Source organism: Camarhynchus parvulus, chromosome 4A (assembly GCF_901933205.1).
Source record: "Camarhynchus parvulus chromosome 4A, STF_HiC, whole genome shotgun sequence".
Taxonomy (NCBI): Eukaryota; Metazoa; Chordata; class Aves; order Passeriformes; family Thraupidae; genus Camarhynchus; species Camarhynchus parvulus.
The window spans coordinates 15203226-15227227 of record NC_044600.1 but is presented as its reverse complement, the minus strand read 5'-3'; the positions used below and the strand labels follow the sequence as shown (position 1 = coordinate 15227227).

Genomic DNA, 24002 nt, shown 5'->3' with positions numbered 1-24002 from the left:
CTTGGAGGGTCCACAGTCCGGGTGGCAGCACAGAGAGGTGCTGGAGGAGTGCTGCAGGCCGGGGGCCAGCCAGGCACCCTCTCACTCTCTCACTCTCTCTCTCTTTCCTCTCTGTGCCTCTCTGCCGGTCGGCTTGCTACATACCTCCTTTCCTACATATTTTCTTGTTGGGCTTTCGGGTGCATTCCTTGGAAATCCGTTTTACTGTAAAATGAATAAAAGACTACAAAATAACAGGAGGCTCCACTGATGGGAGTGGGCATGCAATCACAACCACGCTGCTACCCTCCCACCGCCCCCGGGACCGCGGGAGGTGGGGAGGGAGCGTCGCCATGGGAGGAAAACTCTGGGCCAGCCGTGCTGGGCGAGAAGGAAGGCATGATGCATTCCGTGGGCCCCAGAGACAGAGGAGTGGAGCCAGGCAGCCTGGGAGAAGCCCCCGACCCGCCAGGCTGCTCTGCTGTGTGCAGCAGACCCGCTGCGGGTCCCTTCTGGCCCGCTGAAAATCCCCGGGGGCTCCTGTTGCGGTGAGGCTGGGGCGGGCTGGGGCGGGCAGGCGCTGCCTCCTCTGCCCTCTACTTACAGTTCAGCTGGGATCCCCTACAAAGGAAAAGGTTAGACGAGGAGGCACCCAGCGCCGCTCAGCCTCACCCCAACAGGAGCGTGCCCCGTGCGTCCCCAGCCCGCCAGGCTCATCGCTCTGCCGCTGTCCCACCGCGCACGGAGGAGCAGCCAAGCGATGTGTCTGCCGGCGCACCCCAGCCTCCCATCCGTACCAGGGCCCAGAAAAGGGCTCTGTGGTCCCTTTCTTGCCGGAGCATCTTCCCAGGGAGAGGCAGAGAGTGTTCCTCCCAGCCGCAGCCCACGCCCACAACTAGCGCATGGACCTGGGGAGGGTGGGAAGCAGGGAGGAAGGACGAACTCGAACCAACTCAAGACAGAACCTGGCACTCGGCGCCTGTGGGGAGCACAAATCAGCTTGTCACTCTGTGGATCTGCGGTCAGAGAGTCGGATTCAGATTTAGCAATACAAGAGAGGAGGAACCCGTGACGATGCCATGGAGGTGGAGGGGTGGGACCGGGAGGCGTGGAGGAGCAGGAGCACGCGAGACAGAGATGGCAGCTGAGGGCAAGAGGGCAAGCTGCGTGGCCAGAGAAAGCTTTCCACAAACAGACAGCATGCTGCGGGGTCCACAACCACATGCTTCAAACACAACACCCAGGTGAGACCAACCACTGCTGGGGAGGGGTGGAGTGACCCCCCCCTCGCTCTCCTGCGGTCACCCCAGTGGGGACTCACCATCCTCCGTGGGGATGTAGATGTTGAGGTACAGACAGTCCTCGTTGGGGTCCTGGATGTACGTGGCCACGATATCCAAATTGGAGGTAAACCAGATGGGCAGCATGATCTCGGGAACGGCGTTGTGGATGTTCTGAGGGCAGACTGGTGAGAAGTGGGTAGCGTTCCTGATGCCCGACCAGGATGGTGGTGGCTCGGGGGGCATGAATCTCTTCTCCCCGACGGGGGGAGCAGCATAAGGAACCCCCAGGTACTGGTCCACGGGCCCCAGGATCTCACTGGGCAGCGGCACGCGCACCCCTCGTAACTTCCCATAGTGCGTGTTGACGGTGGGCGAGTAGACCTGGCCCTCCATCTGCACAACCATCGAGGCAAAGCTCAGCACCCAGAGGGTGAGACGCAGGTCCCAGCTGGCCACCAGCTCAGGCACTTGGAGAACAGGGGGGAAGAGAGGGCTTCTCCAGAGTATCAGCCACATTGTCCGGGAGAAACAGCACCAACATCCAGGCCTGAAGCTCCTGGGGCGAGGTCTCAGAGCAGCCCCATCACACCAAGCCTCCGATTTGCCCACCAGGAACAGAAGGAGCAGAAGAGACAGGAGTGCCCAGCCACACCTTCTGCTGGGTGAGTCAGGAGCACGAACGCAGGGAGAGGTGGCACCAGCTCCTCACAGCCTCCCAGCTGCCTGCTGCTGCCTGCCTGCCAGCGGCCCAGCCCGGAGGTGACTGCTGATACTGTGGAGAGATGGAGGGAATTAACAGCAGACTTGCTCTGGAAGAGTTGAAGACGTGCAGTGCAGAAGGAGCCAGGATCTCTGGCTGAGCCTCCCACCCATGGGTGCTCATTGGCTCTGCCAGCAGCCGGGCAGGTGGCTCTGGGAGCAGGCAAAAGTGGGCAGAACAAGCAGAGCGTGTGCAGACACACACACAGTCTGCCCATGCCTGCAGAGCCTGTCCCCAGTGCTCAGGGGCTGCCCAGAGTTTGGGTGCCAAGATAAGCAGACTGTGCTGTGTCCCCCCCCATAAGGAGCCCGTTGGACACCACTGGTGCCAAGCACAGCCCCTGCACAAGAATCCCCTGGCACCTCTCCTCTCCTGGCTGAGCCAGAGCTGCCTGTGCTCCGTGCCTGGCCTTCAGCACAGCCCTGCTCCCCTGTTAGGGCAGCATACACCGGCAAACTGCACCCACACATCCTAGCCAGGCACCCATCTCGCCCACCAGCACAGTCCCCATCAGCTTCCCCCTCCACTGGGCAAAGCAGGGAGAGCCCAGGCAGACCTGGGTGCTGGGCGGGCAGGAGGGGAACAGCCAGAGCGCTTGTGGGCATCTGTCCTCCTTCCTACCCACTTGTGGGCATCATCTGCCCTCGCTGCCAGCCGCTTGTGGGCATGTGCCCTCGCTGCCAGCCGCTCCGTGCCCCGGCAAGCCCGGGAGGCAGAGCTGCGCTCCCCCGTCCCGCCCGGGCTGGCAGCACCAGGAGGAGCAGCTGTGGCAGCCCCCGCGGGGAAGGGAGGGCACCGCAGATGGGGACCCGGGATGTGTCAGCGAGCAGAGCTCCTGTGCCAGGGAGCCCTCGCTGGAGGCTCTGTGGATCCTCAGCGCTCTGCCCTTCACCTTCCAGCACCGCCTGGCGCATTTCGGGCTTATGTAAGTGCCCCCCGCCCGGGCTCCCCCCGCGGCCCCGCTGCTCCCGGCGGAGCCGGGCACGGGGAGCCCGCCCGGTGCTCCCCGCACCGCAGCAGCAGCCCCGGCTCCGCTCCCGGGCGAGCGGATCTGCAGCCGGGTCCCCGCGGAAAGGCGGCCGTGGCTCGGGGGATGCTCCCAGGTCCTGTCTCAGCCACATGTGCTCACGCTGGGAGAGACGGCGGCGGTGGTGAGTGAGGCACCTCCGCTCTGCCCCAGGGCATCCTGACATGCCCACCCGGCAGATCTCTCCCAGGCTCAGAGGGGAGCAGAGTTGCCTAGAAATTATTGGAGCACAAAATAAGGGCTGTATGCAGATGGGAGTTTGCAGCTCTGGTGGAGGTTCAGTTGGGCAGGGATTCCACAAATAGAGAACACCTCATCCAATGAGGAAAATCCGCAGGAAAAAAACCCTACCACCAAAAAAAAAAAAAATCAACCAAAAAAACCCCAAAAAACCCCCAAATCTCCCAGACAGACAAACAGAAACCCACAAAAAACCCCACCCAAACAAAACACAACCAAAACCCCCCACAGAAGGTGTCTCAAATCTGTACTGCACATGTGCAGGTGACTCACTGCTGGTCATTAAGGGAATGGGCCCATGCTGTGCCTGCCCTCCTGATACACCCAAAGAACTTGGCAGCCTCAGAAATCAGGGTAACACAGTAAATAGAAACATTCATCTTAGAAAATCATGTTACTGCATTCAGCCCACCCAAGCAGCAAGGCCTCGCAGGGCTGGGCATGCAGGCACCTCTCCAGAGCCTGCCAAGCGAATGCAGGTGATGCCAGATAAGGAGGGCAGTACAACTCTGCACCTCACTCCCCTTCACCTCCTCCTGCCCCACCAGACAGCGACAGAAACACCCCAGCAGGAGCACGACACTGCTGTGTTATCCCCCAAACAGACACCAAAGCCTGAGAAATAAAAGCTGAGTCAAGGGCCAGAAAAACAGCTGAGGCACCCAGAGACCCCAGGCTCAGCTCTGCCCACCCCTGCTGGAGCTGCCTCTGCAGCACAGTGCCTTGGCTGCCCTGTTGTGCCTGCAGCTCTGGAAGAAAACCATCACTCATCTCACACTCCCTGCCGCAATGCTCCTCCTTCAGCAGAGAGCTGACCTTTGCCTGACAGCCCCATCCCAGGGGTGCAGGGCTGGCCTGGGACCCCCAGAGCTGTGTTCCCAAGCAGCATCTCAGAGGTGCTTCAGACCCATCACTCTGCCTGACGTTGCTGGAAGGCAAACTGCCCAGTGCAAATCTTCTGCTTAGGTTCCTTCAGGTACCACAGGTTAGGATAAAGCTAATTATTAATGACTGTCATATCTCATTTGTATGACTGGAAGCTACAGGCAGCTTCCAGTCTTTATGATAGTGCATCCAGTGCTCCCTGCAGAGCCATTTCAACTGATCTGTCATCATTTTCTGTCTGCAGGAGCACCACAGCCCTGCCAGGGGTGGTTCACCAGCTGATTTCCCAGCTCCAGAGCTTCCTCATGGCTGCAGCCACATGCTGCCATGGGCACTGCTGCTGCACCAACTCCTCCAGGAAAGCAATTTCATGGCACCAGGGAGTGCCACCACACAGCTGCCCAGCTGGGCTGTGCACACCAGGCACAGGGCTGAATTCACAGCCCACTTTGCATCCGTGGAGCTTCCGCACACCCACTGTAACCATCCTGTCCTGACACAATGAGGAATCTCTCTTTACAAAGCACAGCCAAAAAACTGCTTCTTGCTACAGCTCCTCAGAATTATGCCATGATGATATTCCTCTGGGTTTTTGTTTAATCCTCATCCAGATCTGAAAAAACAAGAAAACCTGAAGACAAAAAAAAACTAAGCTAAGATAGAATTAAGTACACATTCTTAACTTAAAGAAAATGATTCTACAGGACTAAAAACTGTCTCCAATTATGAGCTATACAAATATGAGGCACAGAGATGAGTTGCAAAAGTGATAGCCAAATATGTCCAGATATGGAGATGCACAGTCAAGGCCCAGCAGCCCTAATGTTACTCTGGAGAGCCACGAAGCCTTAACACTCAAATACAGCTCACGGTGTGTCAACATTTGTAATTCCACATTTGGTTCCATCATTCTTAAGGACCCTTTGCCTCCATCTGCACATGTCCCCTCAGCACAGAATAAAGGCACCCAAACAATCTCAGTGACACGCTTCTAAGCCTTCCTATGTTTGTACTTTTTTCAATTACAAACCTGAAAGACGATGCAAACCCTATATCTGAAATTCCCTGGGTTTCAAATGCCTGATTTGGGATAATTACAATACCCCTGTAACACATCTGATACCCTCATATTGCTGTTCTGTGCTCTGTGCTTTCTGATGTAACTTCATGTTAACATAACATTTAGGATGGGAATTTACCCTTAATTTAATGCTGACAGACTGCCATAAAAACCCAGGCTTAATCCCTTCCACTGTGGGTTGTTGCATGTGCCTTGCATTGCTGCCTACTGCCTCAACAGCTCTTGAGCTTCTTGGTCTTTCAAAGCATGAAAAAGAACTGAGAGACCAGAGAAAGGACACTTCGTTCAGGGAAGCAATTCCCTTCACATCCCATGGGAGGTGGGAGCAAAACTTTCCCAGTTTTGCCGCCTCCAGCGCTCTCACTGCTGCCTCCAGCAGGGAAGCCAAACGTGTCCCCCAGCGAAGATGGGCTGCTGCCTGCCAGGAGCTGAGCCTGCCAACCAGAAATGAAACCAGGCTGGGCTGGGCAGGCTCAGCCAAACTGGGAATGCTCACACAGGCACTCAGTGAGAAACTGGGAGCATAAAGACACTGCAGGCATCCCAGGTCGCTCTGCCAGGCCGCTGGTGGGTGAGCAGAGGAAGTGAGGCTGCTAGCTCGTGGGCATGTTATTCATGTGCTTTGCAAAACAAATGCTCTATAGGTATTTCCACGGCCACACTGTCTGCCAGACGCTTCCTCCTCAACAAAGAGACGCTCTCCATGGAAACCTGGGCGGGTGGGATCCTCTGGAAGCCTCTCTGGCAGATGCATATTCAGGCATCTCACACCAGCCAGACAAGCCGGATCCACACCTCCCCTGGCAGGCGGCCGAGGAGCTGCCAGCAGCCAGCCTGCTCTCGTGTTGGACCCTTCACGGGGCCCAGCCTCCTGCCCTGGGGCACCAAGCCCCAGTTCAGCACACTCATGCTGTGGCTCTGTGTCCCATGAGGTTCAGAGCCAGGACAGATGGAGACCTCAAAGCACCCAGCTGGCACGGATGGATGATCTCCTTCCAACAGCCAGCAGACAGGATGTCCCACTGCACCCTCCAGCCTTGTGCAGCTCTGCTCACCATCTGACCCTGCTGTACTTTGCTGAGAGCCAGCCCGTGCACCCCAGAACAAACATGCACCCAGCAAGAGCATGAGAAACTTCTGCCTTCTCTTCTCCAGCTGAGCTCCAAACCTTCCATGCAGCTCAGGCTGGTGCTCAGCCCTCAGGCAGCAGCACCTGCCAAACCCACTCCCCACCTGGCATCTTCTCTCCTCTGCTGGGCAGTAACCCCAGCTCTCACCCAGCCCCATCCCTGCCTACAACACTGCAGAAAGCCACAGGAAACCCTGGGGAGCAGAGAAGCTGCAGCACAACTGGACTGATGTGCTTGTGCAACAAGAGCATCCTTAAACCTGCAGGTCCCCCCCCAGGTTACCCATCCAGGGCACAGGCAGACGTTTCCTGGTCCCACAGCACTGTGGGGGCATTTCCCAGGTCCATCACAGAGCTGGTGAGCAGTGATAGATGGCTCACAGTTACACTGAAAGGGACATGTAGGGTTTCACAAAGGTGTGCCCTGCTGCTGCTGCTGCTCTGCTTTTCCATGAATGACCTAAATGACAGAACAGAGTACGTTTCAAATTCTGCATGTGACACCCCAGCACTTCAGAGGCCAGGATGGGAGCTTGATGTGCTCCTGACAGGCTGGGAAAAGGGCTGGGAGATGATGGGCAGGACTGTAAGGCATTGGGAGGCAAAAAAACTGCACAAAGAGGCCACAAAAGAAGAGACAGCAGCAGTTCTGCCACAAGGGTCACGAGGGCTACAGGTGAGTACAGACTGAACGTGAGCCAGCATATCATTGCCACAAAAAAAGGCAACTACAGCAGGATGTGTGAAAGGCCAGCTTACACATGAAGTAATTACTCCCCTTCCAGCTCATAAAGACACACCAAGTAATTTTACTGTTGTCCAGAGAACCAGTTCATTCCCCAAAAGATTTGGACTAACCGAGAGAGGCCATGGGAGACCAGCAAGATCATCAAAAAGCTTTGGAGAAACATCTGGAAGACTGGGATTAGTCTAGACAAGAAAAGTCACAGGGCACAGTTTTATAACATGCAAAGGCCACTGCAAAAAAGTTCAGAACACTCTGCCCTTTTGTGCTAGGTAGGAGATACATCCATATTGAGAAAGAAAAGTTAAGTGTACACCAGGAAAAGTTAAAGCACTCCATGGCTATCTGCAAAGGGCAGATGGATGGACCAAGGATCCCCAGCAGCCCCTCCAGCCCAGTCTCCCACATTTCTCATTGCCCTGGCTGGCAGCTCTGCCCCTGCCCTCATTCATTCAGCATTTGTCACCATCTGGGCATACACAGCCACCCTGGCCACCAACCCTTCAGCACTGAGGCTGCAGAGCAGAGCACTCAGGAGGCTTCCCAGCACCACGGAGCCCAGAACACCCATTCTCCACTCTGCAGGGGCCTCTCCCAGAGTCCAGTGCTGCCCAGCTCCCTCTCTCCTGAGGCACATCTGCAGCCCCCCTATGGAGGCACCAGTCACCCCAATGGGACAGGAGGAAAAGTTACAAACCTCACCCTCATTTGCACCAGATCTGTCCCTATGCCTGTCCTAGCTCCTACCCACAGCAGCACCAATATTTTAAGCTGAACGTCAGCAGCCTAGGAGACACTCCAGTGCACATCCTTTGCCCTGGGGAGAGGATGAGGCACCACGTGAGAAGTGTCAGTTCAGTTCCTCAATGCTGCGAGAACATATGTGGGACAGAAGCTCTTTGACAACTCCCAGACACATGCCAAGATCCTCGAGAGCTTCCATTCATAACAGAAGAATGTTACTCAAAATCCCTAGAAACAGACAATTTCAAGAGCCACTTCTGCCGTGGTGCCAAAGGCTTCCTGCTGCAATATGGCCTGTCACCATTGGCTCCAGAGCCTTTAATAAGTTCTTCATGAAGGAGCCAAGCCTGCCTTGGGGAGGACACCAGGGGCAAAGCAGACCTTTCCCTTGCCCACATCTCAGCCTTTCCAGACACTTCTGGTGTTGAATGTCAGCACACTGCTCGATGCCTGGCTCCAGAAGACACGCTGCCCAGCAGGTGAGATAACCTGGATCACTTCCAACTCCTGTTTAGCATCAAGAGCTCCAAAAATGCAGGAGGTTTCTCAGTGTCACTGAGCTGTGACTGGTGGTGCTGCTGAAGGACAGCCTGTGAGCACTGCAGCAGGGACAGTGTTGGGGTCAGCACCCAGTACTGCTGATGCAAGAAGAAGGTGACCACTGTAGAGGACCCAAGGACAACTGTGCTTGGAAGCCTGGAGTTTTTTGGAGTGGGCTACATGCTCACCTTGAGTTAGTCTAGATTTTGAATGACCTTCCCACTCACTGCTTCCCAGGAGCCTGGTGGAAAGCTGAGCAGACAGGGCCACATGGCACAGCCCACAGCTGCTGTGTGGGCAGAAGGCTCTGCCAGGACAGGGACAGGGCACGGGCAGCAGCCTCTCGGTGCACTGGCGGCTTCCCACGTGGCTCAGGGATAGCTGCTGCAAGCAGGCTATTTATTGCCACGTTCTGCATAGAAATAATCTGGATTATCTCACATTATGGCTTTCCTGAGCCCAGCACGAAGGCACAGTGGCAGTTTTTCTGTCCCTCACCTTGCTGTTTGCAGTTTACACGTACAAACACTCACCTGCAGGGGCAGAGCTCAGGGAGAAGCACAGCTGAACCCGCACTCGCTCCCCAGCCCGGGCGGCGAGGGAAGCGCCCGCTCAGCCCGGAGGAGCCCCGGGCCCGGCAGCACCGGGACGTGGCACCGCTCTGTGCCGGTGAGGAGGGCCGGGCCGGCGGGACCGGGGCGGCTCCCGGAGCCCCGAGCGCGGCCGGAGCCGCCCGCGGTGCGGGAGCTGTCCCGTCAGCACCGCCCGGGCCCGGCACACCCGGCACGGCGCGACCGCCGCTCCGGGACCGCGGAGGGGACACCTCGGGGCTGCCGAGAGCTTCCCGAGGTGCAGAGGGAGGCGCTGAGCTCTCCCCCCTGGTACCCAGCGAGGGCACACGAGGGAAATGCTCAAAGCTGTGCCGGGGAAGGTTCGCACTGGGCGCTAGGAAGCATTTGTTCAGCCAGAGGGTGGTCAAACGCTGGAACGGGCTTCCTAGAGAGGTGGTCAGTGCCTCAAGCATGTCAGTGTTTAAGAGGCATTTGGACAACGCCCATAACCTCATGCCTTAATTTTGGGTCAGCCCTGAGTGGGCCAGGCAGCTGGCTGGATGATCATTGTAGGTCCCTTCCAACTGAAATTATTCTATTCTATTCTATTCTATTCTATTCTATTCTATTCTATTCTATTCTATTCTATTCTATTCTATTCTATTCTATTCTATTCTATTCTATTCTATTCTATTCTATTCTATTCTATTCTATCCCATCCCATCCCATCCCATCCCATCCCATCCCATCCCATCCCATCCCATCCCATTCCAAGCAGTGCTTCACAAATAAATATTAGGATTGCTCCACCCCTGGCTTTGTGCAGGCAGGTGGCTGATAATGCAGAAGTGCATCCACAGAGCCCTGGAATTTCCAGACGAGTACTCAGGAGTGAGCTGACAGACAATCTGCTTTCAGCAAGCCCTTGGCACCAGCACAGAGTTCATGCCAAGACAACTTGCTCGCTCTCCCACACATCACAAACAAGCATCAGGCACCTACTCCAAGGCAATATAATCTCCCTCAAATCTGTGATCAACACTCCACAGCTAACAGCCCAAGTGCAAATCTCACCCAGCGAAGAGAGAGCTGGCTCCAGCAGCAGCATTCCCCTCACTTCCTTCTCCAGCTTCAGGAAGCCACACACTGACATTATCCCACCTGCTCAGCACCATCCCCCTCACATCTGCCAGAGTGATGCTTCCTCTCCTAAATAATTGCCCTGGAAACTACCATGGCTAACAGGGGCCTTTTTTAAAGTTAACAGGGATCATTAGGACTGAACTGTGTTAGGGAACAATTACATAAGCACAAGGCTCTTATCAATAAGCTTCTGAAAGTCCAAATCCAAACACATTCATATTTCTTAGGTTAGCAAAAGCAGGTTTGAAGTCTAATAAAGAAAGGAGACTTTGGTGACCCAAAGAGGTGGGCTCAGTGACACCCCCATTTCTGAAATGCCTGAAGCTAAGAGGCAAGTATGAAATCAAGCTGCTGAGGCAATGTCCTTGCCCAAAACTCTCTCATACCCAGCCTCTCCAGCTCCCTTCTGGGCACCCAGCCACACAAAGGACAGGAAGGAATGGGCCATAGGCAACTTGCACCATGTCCTACCCATACCTGGGCTAGAACAGCTCCAGACATCTCACACCAGCCCCAAGGGAAGCTCAGGAATCATCAGCGGCTGCAGGCAGGGCGAGTGTGAGCACAGCCAATGCTTTCCGTGGACCAGTGTGGGCTGGGGGAGGCTCTATAAATGTAAGGAGGTGGGCTGGGCAGAGAGGAACCGACTGCAGCTTAAAATACACGGACTTCCTGCAAATGTGATTAGGGAGGGTGGGCAACAAAATCCAAGAGTGTTCTGAATGGGAACAGCTTCATCCAAAATAAGTTGTCAATGTTTCATTTTTCTTGACTGAAAGCAGGAAGCTAAATGCATTAATCAAGGGCTGAAATCCACACAGTGGCTTTGGAGCCTCTGGTTTCAGCAGCAGAGCCAGTAAAGGACTGTTTCTTTTACCAACATCTGCCCCAACCAACCATTTCTGCCTAATATCCACTTTTTATCAGCTCAGAAAGGTTTTCCAGGGCAGAATTGTGAAACAGGTCATGGAAGTAATCTGGGATAAAGGTAATAAAACCCAGGACAAAGAACAAAGATGAAGGAAATAGCTGGAGACAAGCAGGAACTAACTTTTGCACAGAAGCTGAAACATGACATAGCAAGTTTTCTTGTGAAGAGATAGGATTGCAAGTTATGTGGCAGTGTACCCAAACAATCTTTGTGCATGATGTGTCACCACCACCTTGTCTTGTACCATGAAACACCAAGGCTGTGGAGCAAGATGAGTCAATGGGGAGAGCCTGTCCCTGCGCCAGGGCTGATGTGGGCCATCCCAACAGAGCCCCCCAGGAGGTCACAGTGCAGGCAGCAGAGCCTCGTGTGCTCCCTCGGGGCGCAGGAAAGGCCAAGCATTGCAGTCCAGCACTGTTTCCTCACTGCAGGCTCATTGCCCAGGAAAGCCATCCCAGGAGATGTCTGAGCTCATTGTCCACACCACCTCCACCTTGTTACAACAGTCCCCACTGCCAGGTGGACAGCAGAGAGGCCCTGCACAGACACAGGAGCCCAGAGGCTGGGATGCAGGGCTGTGCCCCCCTGCTGCCGAGTTTCCCACAGCTGGGAGAGCTGCAGGTCCTGTCCTCTGCCAGAGATGCCCCAGCTGAACTCCAGCCCATCGCCCTACTGTGTGCCCCAGCACATCCCACCGGACTCTACAGGTGCTGAGTTTTATGTTAGTGTGAGTGGCCCTGACCAAAGGCCAGAGGTGATTTTCTGACCATATTGCAAACGTCCCTTTGAGCCTGCTGGCACCAGCAGTGACCCAGTGCTCCACGACACTGCAGCTTGCCTGGGGGCACAATTAATCCCAGCTCTCTGTGGCTGGCCTGGGAGACCACAATGATCCCCTCCTCACAGCACTGGACTCTTCATCTACAACACAGGGCTGCTCTGTGGGAAGCAGGGAGTGGGATACCCAGCCCTGGGGCAGGAGATGGGGAGCAGTGGCCACTGGTAGCAAAGCACAGCAGGACAGAGCACGGGTCAGTGCAAGCTGCATCTGCTAATGCTGTAATGCACGTTCCCTCTGCTCCCACCAGCGAGCAGCTTTCACTGGAAACATCAGAAAGATCCAGATGTGGGGGCGGGAAAACACCATTGCTGCTGGAAGCACCATGGACTCCTCCATCCACAGCACCTCCCTGCAAGCTGTCCCTGGCAGGGGCCACCAGGTCCCTTTCTCTCCCAGCACACCCCCAGAGGGCAGGGGACAGCATCCCAAGGCAGGGGACAGCATCCCGGGGCAGGGGACACCATCCTGGGGCAGGGGACAGCATCTCAGGGCAGGGAACAGCATCTCAGGGCAGGGAACACCATTCCAGCATAGGGGACAGCATCCTGGGGCAGGGGACACCATCTCGGGGCAGGGGACACCGTCCCAGCATAGGGGACACCATCGCAGCACAGGGGACATTATCTCAGGGCAGGGACACCATGCCGGGGCAGCACCTCCTGGCAGAGCTCCTGCGGAGCCGGGCCCGCACAGGCAGAGCCAAGATGACACAGCTGAAGGCGGCACATCCTGCAGCAGCCACCGCTGCTCCGGGCTGACGTCAGCCTCCGCAAGAGCTGGCAGGCAGGACACGCCGTGCACGCCGGCCCGACACCGCCCGGCCCCGGCACACACCGTGCCCTGCGCTCCCCACCAGCCTCCACTCGGCTACAAATTGAATTTCACACCCGCACGCCCCAGAGGAAGGCACAGGCGCAGGAGAAGCCCCCTCCCCTCTCCACATCTGCCTCGCCGCCCGCCCCACCCCGCTGCCGGGCACGGCTGGGGCTCCGGGGCCGGGCACGGGCGGCAGCACCGGCTCCCCGAGGGCAGCCCTGGCACAAGGGCCGCCCCCGTGCGCTGCTGGCACACACAGCGCCCAAACCCGCCCAGCTGCAGCTGAACCAGAGAAAAGCCCATCCCGGAGTTATTGGTTTCCCCAGAAACCCTACAGGCTTTCCCAGGAATTCTGGAGACGCACAGATTTGGTACGTGCTCCAGTAAGCACCTAAGGAGTTCATACAGCTGTCACAGCCAGGGACCACCACCAGCACGGGCTGTGTGCAGGACAGATGTGTCTGTCACCTCGGAGGGACTCAGAGAGCCCGGGGTAGGGGCAGCCCACGGTGCAGCCCAAGCCCACGGCAGCCTCTACCCTCCTGAAGCAGGGGAGCCTGCCCTCAACAAGGCCCTCAGCTGCTCATGTTCCCACACCAAACCCAAAGCTGGCGTGACTAAGCAGAAGACCATGGAAGCACCCTGGACTGGAGCCTGCAGCCACAGCAGCTCCACAAAGTCCTGCTCATGCAGCCAGGGCTCACTAGAGACTGACTGTAGGTCAGGCAAGCCAGCAGCTAGAAAGGAAACCCATTCAAATTTAATCCAAAATGTATTTTCTATTTTCCCTTGTAAATTTATCCTCCCATATTTTCTATCTTCGAGCACAAAAAAGCAGAAAGCCTAAAACCTCTGGCAAAAAATCCTTTAATGTGTTTTACTGCAAATACCACCTCGTGTCAAGAAATAAGCTGGACCGGAGCAAATCAGGCAGCCTGGGGATGCCCTGTCTCTCCAGAGGGAGCAGACCAGAATGAAGCAGGACAGACAGGCGTGCTGCAAGGACCAACAATGCCAAGGAAAGTCAAGTCCAAGTGCCAAGAGAGCTCTCATGCTCCCTGCTGCTCCTCAGAGTCCCTTTGCACAGCTCTGCCCCAGCAGGTGCCCACTTGGAAGCATCACTCCCGGTGGACACAGGAGGAGTTTTTGGTTACAAAGAGTAGGAAACCAATTGGGTTCTCTTACAGCAGCTCCCTGCCCAAATCTGCAATCTCAGATTCTCATCCAGAGACCCCAGTGGCAACAGAGACCAAAAAGACAGGACAGGAACAGAGATTGTTTCTTTCTTGAGGCACAGGACAGCTGCTATCCAAGGGAAATTTTGGGTTGTGGTTGCAAGGACACCTTTGTGCTGCTGGCTGGACACTTCCCTCACTGCTCCTGGAATTAATAAGGATGAGAAACAGCATCCTCTTCATAAGCTACAGCCTCACTTGACCTCATACTGCTGCCTGCCAGCCAAACCCCACAGGGGACTGCTGGACCCCAGCTCATCCCTGCACCCTCCTCTCTGAGTCCACTTCTCCCACAAGAAGCCAACTGCTCCCAAGCCAAGGCTCCATCTCCCTGGTGTCCTTGCATGTCTCTGGACCGCTCAGGAGCTGGGGAACAGCCTTTTGGCATCCCACATTCCCCAAGGCAAGGCTGAACTGGACCCTCATGGGCAGCAGGACATGAGTCTTTTCTCATCCAGGATAAAACCAGGACTGACACTGATGTGTATGAGAACAGGCAGGGACAGGGGACTGGAGGAGGGGGAGATGAAGATCAGATCCCAGGTGATCCCACAGTGCCTATCATGTGCAGCAAGCACCAGGGAACTGGGACAGCTCTGAGACTCCAGCCCTGCTGCCAGCGTGTCCCTGTGCCCAGGGAACCAGAGCTGTCAGGGAACAGGCAGGAGGGGATATTGCCATTCCTTTTCAAACCAGCTGGATTAGCACCTGATCAGTGGACAACAGCCTGTTGGAGGTCTCCAGCAAAGGGTCCTGTGAAGCCAAGGCTGGGTGCTTAGCACAGCTCCTGTATCCCCCAGCAGATGCACCTCACCATGTGGGGAAAGCATCCCATGCTCCCAGTGAGGGAGCAGGACTGGGCATGCATCTACCACCCTGTGCCAAGCAACAGAACTGGGTGGGGATAAACCCATCCCTCTTCACCAAAGCCCAGTGCTCCCTCCTGGCTCCACATTCTCTGGGGGGCAGAATGTTATGAAAATAACAGAGCAGACCAAAAGTTCACCTTGCTCTTGCAGACCAAAAGTCCACCTTGTGTACTTGCAAGCAGTCAGAAGCACAAGCAATTCACAGCTCAGCAGCTGCCCAGGCCATAGGTGGATCTCAGTGTATTTATTAGTTCTGAGGGAACCTCTTGTCCTTCTTGATATCATCCCATTTCTCCTGAAACTAATGCAAGGTTTTGCTGCTCATGACACCTTGTCCTGAGGACTTTTGTGATTTGATAACACATCTGCAAGAGGCAATGCCTCTCCTCCTGTTTGGCACCTCCTGAGAGCTTAATTTGATGTGACCTTGTACTTGTATGAAAATAAACAATGCACAGTTAACCTCTATCGCTTCTCTCCTGGCCTCCTGTAGACACATCTTATCCATCTTCTGTTGTTTCTTTTCCAGCCTGAAGAACCCTGCCTTATTTAGCCATTTTTTTTGCAGAGAGGCCACCAGACCTCTGACCAACTCTGCTGCAACTTCCAGGCATTTGACTCCACAATGATCTCAACACCCACACATCTCTCCTGAGCTCCCCGTGGGCAGCTCTAGAGACAGAGACACAGAGCAACCCCTGTCCCCTTCCCCTCCATCACTGTCCCACGAGTCCTCAGGTTGCTCAGCGGTGCCTGGAGTTATGTGAGGGCAGAAAAAAGACACAAAGACAGCTGGGCTCACACATTCACCTTCACAGCTCCTGTAGCACTGGAGGCCAGCAGCAGGACACAGACAGGAACACCTCCACAGGGAGTGCCACATAGATATTTTGGCCATGTTACAGACTTGGGAGTCTTCTCCCACTCCTTTAGAGCAGCATCAATGCTCAAGGCCAAGTCCCTGCAGCCCCTGCTCATCACAGAAGGGCATTCCCAGCAGGGCCTGCCCCAAGCCCATCTCAGAAGCCTCCTCACCAAGCTTTTCCCAGCCGTCCTTGCCCTCAGCAGCCCAGGCCCAGACCCAAACAAGGCTCATGCCCTGTGCAAGCCCTGTAACATGCTCTCTCTGCAACCTTTCCCAAACTTTGCCACCTGTTCTGCTGGCACGGCCAGAGCATCTGGCCACCAGGCAAAGTTTCAACTCTGCTTGCCAGGCACCTTACAGGATATGCTTGCACTGAGGTGCAGCTTGAAAATAACAGATGTTACTCCTCTGTTCTGCACTTTGCAGCGTCAGGAACAAGGCTTCTTTACCAACAATCCTCTGAGCTCCTTGCCAAGGTGCTCTCATCCCAAACAGCATTCCCCAGCACAAAACCCTGCCCACAGACAGCCCCTGCCACATGCTGTCCCTGCTGCCAGCAGACAACACGGCAAAAGGAATGCACTGCACAAGCAGAGGTTCCACACACAACTTCAAGACTTAGCAGGAGCACAGGTTTCACCATGGACTGCAATGTCAAATGACCACTGAGCCCAGACAAGCCTCCAAACTGCACATAACCTCCCAGCCAGGGAAAACTTCCAGGAGCTACACAAACCAGACAGGACCCGGCAGCTGCAGCCAGAAGCACCCATGTCTTTGCACTGCTCCCTCTTCATCCCCATTTCCTCTCAGTCAGACTCGCTCCAGGGTCTGAATGATGTGGGTTCAAACTGGCAGCTCTGGCAATTGCAGGACCATTTATTCATTCCCCTCACACCCACAGCAGAATCCTGCTGAGGCCAGCAGCACACAGTGCTGGTCACAGCCTGCTCCCTGCCCCCAGCTCTGGGGAGTACCACGCTAGGAGACCACCAGAGCATTCAGCCCCCCATCCAGCACCATCCAGCTCAGCTCAGCTCAGCTCAGTCCTCAGACCCAGCTCTCCCCGAGTGCCCTGGCACCAGGATCCAACCTGAATCCAACCTGCCTCCTGCTGCTGAGGTGCCCTGTGCTGCCTGTGACCACCTCCCCTCCACAACGCCCTTGGCTGCCTTTCAAAGCTCTGTCAGTGGCAGCCAATAACCACAGACCACCAGCAGAGCAATCCCTGTCTGGGATCCACAGGGAGCCGGGAGTTCCAAGGACAGAGCCAAGGACCCTGCCCCATCCCTCTGCACGTGGGGCACAGCCCCAGCATGGCAGATACACAGCCCCTCTGTGCTCTGAGATCCCACAGGCTCCTCTGCAGCTCCACAACTTGTTGCACAGACACGCTCCATGTCCCCATCCCTGCCACTGCCCACCATCCTTCCACCCTGCCACTGTTACTGGATCCCTCCAGCTGCCCCCAGGGCAGCATGGACACCTCCACACTGCTCTGTCTGAGGCCACAATAGCTCCTGGACAGACAGGAGAGCTTCCTTTCTCCCCTGCCTGCTGCAAAGAAATAGCTTCTAGAAGGAAGGATACAGGAAGATGGCAGCAAATTGCTTGGCAGGCAGCAGACTCGCTGTGGCTGGGGGGGTTTAGGAGCTGGCTGAGCTGATGCTGTTTGGGAATTGTTTAGATGGAGCTTAGAGGCTTGATGACCTCGAGGTCCCTTTCTTATCAGCTGTCCTAAAACACCTCTTTCCTTGACACAAAGGCCAACGTGGACCTGCCAGAGGATTTTGGCAGTCACCATCTCCTTGCTTTTGCACGCGGACGTGATCCTGATCAAAAGAACACCTGGAACAAATCCCTGTCTGTGCTGGATGTGAGCACCCAGAGCAGCCCCCACAGAGAGCCAGGACAGACACAGCCACCACATCTGGAGCCTCAGCACAGTGCCCTGCCAATTCCCACGCTGCCTCCTGAGGCTTTGGCAGGCCCCTGTCCCTGGGCAGCTGCTCAGGAGCTCCACTCATGACTGCCAGGTTCTGGCTGCCCTCACCACCCTGCTCTCGAGCACCTTCCCTCCAGCCCTTTGGGACAAAAGCCTCTACACGGGCTCTGGAAAAGAAACAGCCCCAGATGAAAAGGGCAGGGCAAACCCCTTGGCACAGGCTCAATCCTCCTCTCTGACAAGGCTGCCCTAGATGCTCACTGCTGTTGAGTGTGGGCAGTTGGAGGCTGGGCAAGGCAGCACCAAGCAGACCCTGCCAAGACGGGCTCTGCAGCTCCCATTCCCTCAGCACAGAGCTGTGCAGGGCCCTCACACCCCTGCCCAAGGGCTGTCCTGCACCTTGGCAGCTTCTGCTGGTGCTCTGGAGGTTGAGAGCTGCGTGTTTGCAGGTGTCCAACCAAACCCCACATCCCGACTGCACACGTAACCATGGCAACTGCACATGCGAGTGGCAAAGCCTCGAGCCCGGCTAACTGCAAATGCAAATGAAGCAAACACATGCACAGTGCTAAAAGTGTGACCTCTAAATGTCAGCCTTTAACCATTTTGCAGACACCAGCTCTGGTGGCGGCCACCTGCAGCCTGCAGAGCAGGCAGAGCTCTGGTTCCAGTGGGGACCTCTGGGTGCCCAGCCCTGCAGCAGGGGCTGCCATGGGTGCTGGGGTGCACGCCTGGCACAGGCATTTCCCAGAGCTGAGAGTGACTCCTGCCTTGTCAACCAGCAGCTCCCTCTCTGAGGACACATCCACTCCTTACCCAGCTGGCAGATGCTCCCAGTTCCCCTGGTTTGCTGAGGAAGGAAGGTCCCACCAGGCTGACACAAAGCGTGGCCAGCACAGGGGCTTGTGGGGAGCTGGCTCTGCCATCACCTGGGGCTGAGCCAGCAGCAGCATCAGATGAGGCACTCTCAAAAGATGGAAGGAAAATCCCAGCCTTTCAGGGATGTCATGTCAGAGCCACCTCCCTAAGGGAGGTCTGTGGCCTTGGGAAAGGCTGCTGGTAGAGGCATAAGGAGGTGTCACCATTTGGGAGAGTGTGGTCCAGAAACTGACTGGCTGGACAAAGGTCTCAGGTCCCTCACCATTTCTCTCCCTTGCTGCTGACAGCACTGCATGCAGACAGACCCCAGAAGTGACCAGCACCCACCACCCTGTCCTGCTCCATGGCTTTGAGCACGAGGGAGTCAAGCTCAGGTGAGCAGTGCCAACTCCAGCCACAGCCCCTGCACCCAGCACCCTGCTCAGGGACGGATGGGTGGATGGATGAGTGGACATCTGGCCTGCTGCCCCGCTCAGGGATGAGTATGGCCAGCTGTCTGACAGCAAGCCTGCCTCCAATGAGATCCCTGGCCCAAGAGGGAAACAGGGAATGTCCTTTCACTCCAGGAGCCCGATGGCTAATGTCATTCCTAATGCTATGCCAAATAAACTGAGCCAAGGGGATCTCCTGCCTGCCCTTGACCCAGGGATGCTCACACCAGCAGCCTCATGCCTGTCAGCACCAGGAGCATCCTTGCACCCCAAATAACCCACCCTCAGTACCCACACCGCACCACAGACACCCCAGAGCCCCGGGGAGGATCCCAATTCCCTGGAGCGAGGCGCTCCAGCCCGGCGAGCCGCGCTGCCCGCTCCGTGCCGGGCGTGCCGGGCCGGGCCGAGCGGTGCCCGGCGGATGCGGGGCGGGGGCCGGGATGCGGGCCGCGCAGCTGAGGCGGGCGCACAATCCCCCTTTCAGCACGTCGCCATGGCAACCCGCCGGCTCGCCGCGGCCGCTCATCCGGCCCCGTTAACCCTCGCCGTTACCCGCCGCCGCCGCCGCGCTCGGCCCCACCCGTTAACCCCTGCCCCGCCGCGCCCCGCTCCGACGCCCGGCTCCGGGACCGCGACCCGAACCGGGACCACCCCGCGCCCCGAGAGCCCCGCGGCCGGAGCGGCGGCCACCCCCAGCCCGCGCCGCGGGGCCGGTCCGGTCCCGTCCGGCCGCCCTCCCCATCGCGAGCGGCCGCGGGCCGTGCCGTGCCGGTCCGTGCGGGGCGGGGCGGGGCGGGCGCACTCACCGTCGGGGGCGGCGGCGCGGCTGGGCCATGCCGGTGGCGGCGGCGGCTGCCCCGCGCTCCGCTCAGTCCGGCCCGACCCCGCACCGGGAGCGCGCGGCGCGTGCACGGCGGAGGCGGGCTGGGGAGGGGCTGCTCCGCTGCACCCCTTCATTGCCGCCGCGCTGCCCGCCACGGCCGCCCGAAACCGGCACCGGCACCGCGACCGCCCCGATCGGACATCCCGCGGCCCCGCCGGCCGGGCCCGGCACCGCGCGGCCCGGCACCCGCACCGTCCCGGTCCCCGCGCCGAGGGGATGCCGCGCCCGCCGAGCGCCGCGCAGTCCGGTACCGCGCCCTCCGGGTACCGACAGCAGCCGCACCTGCACCCCGGTGTCCCCCCAGGCCCCCCAGACCTGCCCTGCTCACGGCACCGGCACCGCCCTGCTATCGGCCGTGGGCGGAGGGGTCACCCCCACCTTCCCGGCCGGGACACCCGCACAGCCCCGGGCCACCCCGCACCGCCCCAGTGAACGACCCCATCTGTGGGGGCATCCCGGCACGGCCCCGGGCACCCTGCACGGTCCTGTGCATACAGAACCCTGCCCCAGTGCAGCCCGTGCCTGCCCCAGCCACGCTGCAAGGGTCCCTTTCCCCCCGTGCCGTGCTGCCCCGGCACACCCCACGGCAGCTGGAGCCCCCTTCGGCCTCGGCACATCTCCCCACAGCCGGGGGAGCGGTCCCCGCCTCTCGCACTGCCCCGCAGTGCCCAGCGGGTCTGGGGAGCATTCAGCAGGTGCTCAGTGTGGGGTGCCCCACCCCAGCCTCAGCCTTGGGGACCGGCCCAGCCCTGCCACGCACCGGGCTTCAGTCTCAGCAGCCACCCAAAGGCTCCCAGCAGCACCGCGCAGCGAGACCCAGCACCTCTGTCATTCCCCCTCCCAGCATGGGGGTATTTTCTCCTCCCACTCATGGCCTCCTGGCAGGAGCCGCCTCTCCTACAGCCCGCCGCTGCCCATAGCGATGTTTCAGTCTTGCCTGATGGGATTACAGAAATCATTTGAAGCAGGGCATGGATTTGGGTCTTGATGGATGTATCTGATTGCTGCCTCCCTCTGCCATTGCCAAGGTAGCATCAGCTGCGATGCCTCCACAGAGCAGGCACCGTTTCCTGTTTAAGATGTTTGCATGGCAGAATCTGAAGGGCAGCAATTAATTTCAACTCTCCCACACACCTCTGGCACCTGCAGTGAATCTGTGAATGTGCAGTGGCAGAGAGATCCCTGCACCCCAGTGCATGTTGGGCTTCACCCGCCCCAGTGCCTTCCAGCTGCTGCTGCAGGGCAGGGCAGAGCTTCCCTGCTTCTCCTGCCCTGCTACCTCTCCCAGGGACTGCTTATGGGTGGTCAGCAGCTTGACTGATTTTGTTGCTGGCCTGTTACCCACAGGATGTATATAGGGCATACCAATATAGCTCACCCTATTTTACATATATATATATATATATATATATATAATGCATAGAGGGTGAGCTGCAAGCTGCCACCCACTATGCTGTTGAGCCCGCAACGTGGTCCAGCACTGCCTGGGATGGCTGCACAACCCTGCCCTGTGCTTACCAGGGCTCACTGGCTCTCAGCAGCATCTTGAGGGGGGCCTTGGACCGATGCTGAGCTGCCCTGCAGCAGGCAGGGTATCAGGCATAGCTCGCTGTGTCCTGCTCCCCAACAAAACCAGTCCAGGATGGGATCATGGAGCACAGCTGCAGTGGTGCCTGCAGGAGAGCTGGGTACTCGCACAGCTGCTCCACGCCCAGCCTCAGTTGCTTGACTGAGCAGTGATCGATTTTCTTGCACAACACCAGTTCTGACAGTGCCTGACAAGCCACCTTTGCCCAGGCTATGGTCCATGAGGACCCTCCGTGCCAGGCTGCTGGGTGGGGTGGGTGTGTAGGGCAGAGCCTCCTCAGCCCATCCATCCCCCACAATGCATCAAGATTTGTTGCAATCTCGGGTTTCTCCTCAGCTGCTGGGCACAGCCCGTGTGGCATCGCCTTGAGGGAGCCCAGCATCAAACGGGCTCACCCCGCACCGCCCCCTCCCTGCACTGGTGGCCGCAGCAGGGCAGCTGTGTGCGCTGCTCAATGGGCAGCGTGTATGAAAATGCCCCCGGTTGCCTCTGGCTCTGTCACAAGCAGCGTTTAGCCACGACTCGGAGAAGGAGCAGAAGGGCTGGAAGCTGTCAGCCCTGCTTAAAACGGCCGCGGCTCAGTGCTAATGTGCAGCACAGCAGCTGCGAGGCACGCAGCCAGGCCAGGCATAGCCCTGTGTGCTGTGACCAGCTCCTGCACCGGTCCCCACTTCCCCCCGGAACCTCCTGCACCCGCTGGGAACCTCTGGGCAGCCACCGAGGGATGTGTGGGATCTTGGACACTGTGTCAGCCCGGCGTCTGTCACCACAGCAGAGCTCTGGAGTGCTGCTCATCCCACTCAGACCTGGCCTGCCAAGCAGCTGGCACAGCTGGGGGAAGCCTTTTGCCAGAGGAACAGCAGGGCCGTGCAATAAAGGGTCCCGTGGCAGCAGGCGCTTGGCCACAGGAAGGGACAAGTCGTCCCTTTCTCCCCGGAGGGCAGGGTGGCTCCTGGGGTGTTGGATCCTCCCATCACAGCTCACAGCAGCTCAGCACCCGCTCTGGCACCGCAGCACTGCCGTGTCACCACAGCTGCACTCCCGTGTCACCACAGCTGCCGTGCAAGGCCAGCCACTCCCCGCACCCCTGTCGGGCCCCCCGGCCGCGCTGCTCCCGGCCCGCTCCGGCTGCTGCAGAGCCGCCCCCTCCCACCTCCGGCGCGGCAGCGATGCAGAAGGAGCATCCAAGATGCCGCTTGGCGCAGGCTCAGCTGCCGCCCAGGGCCGGCAGAGGAGGGGGTGTCGGCCATGACCGTGCACACCAGGAAGAGGGGCACGATGTGGGCAGGGACAGTGCCCAGTGGCCCCGGGCAGCGGCCCCTCCGTGTCCCGGCAGCATGAGGGGAACAGAGCGCTCCTGCCGCAGCCACGGCTCCCTCCGGGCAGGGGCGGCCTGACACAGCTTCCAGCTCGGGGTCACCCAGCACGGGCTGCCGGCAAGCTGAGTCCTGGCCAGGGCAGCCTGGGGGCAGGGGGAAGACCACAGGGAACGCAACAGCCGGCTCAGGGTGATGGCGTGGAAGGGGACAAGCAGGGATGCACAGAGGGAGCAACCCCCTGTCCTCATGAACAACCGAATCCCTTCCATCAGGCCTGGGCAGCAACACTGTCCAATGGTCCTGCAGCCACGTGGCAAGAACCTGGCATAGGTGCAGGTGTTTGGGGACAAGCAGGGCAGAGAGGGTGTAGTGACAAGCAAGTCCCAGAGAGCAGCTTCACCGGTGCTCACAAGGAGGAAAGTTCTTGGGACAGCAGACATCAGCCCATCAACAAGGACAAGGGGCACAGCTCTCAGTTCCCTGAGCTTGCCTTCATGCAGGGGCCCACCCTCCAGAACTATTTGCCCTCAGATGAAGATCAGGTGCAGCTCCTTGCTGAGTCCTTGTGGCCTCACCCTGTCCCACACACAGGGGGACAGAAGGACGAGGCTGTTCTAGCAAAGCTACCACAGGGAACACAGGCCCAACTGCTGAGGAAGAGAGGTGCTCGAGGCTTCCAGCTTCAACAGACAGCAGGAGTAGCAAGCACCAAGATCAGAGCTCATGCCAGCAGGCTGCACTAAGCAGGGCACAAGTTCAGAATGCACATTTCCCATGCAGAGAAAGCACCCTGGCAGTCAGGAAGGAGCTAACAAAGGAGCCTTGGTGCTTATCAGCCAAACCTTGCTGTGGTGAGAAGCAGCACTGTGAGTGCACTCAGTCTGCAGCTCCTCCTAGACTGCAGAGGTAAGGAGCTTGAGCATCTCTGTAAGTGCTGTGGTGGGGGAAGCTGGGCTGGTTAGAGCTCAGAATTACCCTGCAATAGAAGTCCCTCTTTGCTTTATCCCACTGTCCTGGAGGAACATGCAACAGGACTACCAGTAAGGCCCTTAATCAACATAAAAATCCTACAAAGCTTGCACAAACCTTTTCAAGTGTGTGAACACCAGCTTATGAAATAAACTGGGAAGAGCTTTCCTTCCCAAACGAAATTGTTTAGCCTTCACAAAAGCTAAAAATGCAGACATTAGTTCTATTGAGGAAGAGATGAAGACCATGTGTGGAGGGTGCTGCTGGGCTGTACTGGGAGGAGTGCTGAGGAGGAAAGGCAGGCTCTGAATACACACTCAG

The 24002-nt window shown here is 57.8% G+C and overlaps 1 protein-coding gene across 5 annotated transcripts in view; it reads right to left on the bottom strand.

Moving 5' to 3' along the window:
* The window catches only part of NLGN3 (neuroligin 3), a 39223-nt gene extending 18640 nt beyond the window's left edge, over window positions 1–20583 (bottom strand). For 2 of the 5 annotated variants that reach the window (XM_030967634.1, XM_030967635.1), the window contains exons 1-2: window positions 19729–19814; window positions 1301–2034 (exon numbers count right to left, since the gene is read on the bottom strand). In XM_030967634.1, coding sequence (XP_030823494.1) covers window positions 1301–1778 — 478 coding nt within the window. In that variant the 5' untranslated portion in view covers window positions 1779–2034; window positions 19729–19814. Of the gene's footprint in view, window positions 1–144; window positions 205–1300; window positions 2035–19728; window positions 19815–20565 lie in introns of those variants that run through there. The other 3 variants (XM_030967632.1, XM_030967631.1, XM_030967633.1) reach the window with 3 other exon arrangements.
* Window positions 20584–24002: the final 3419 nt, after the last annotated feature.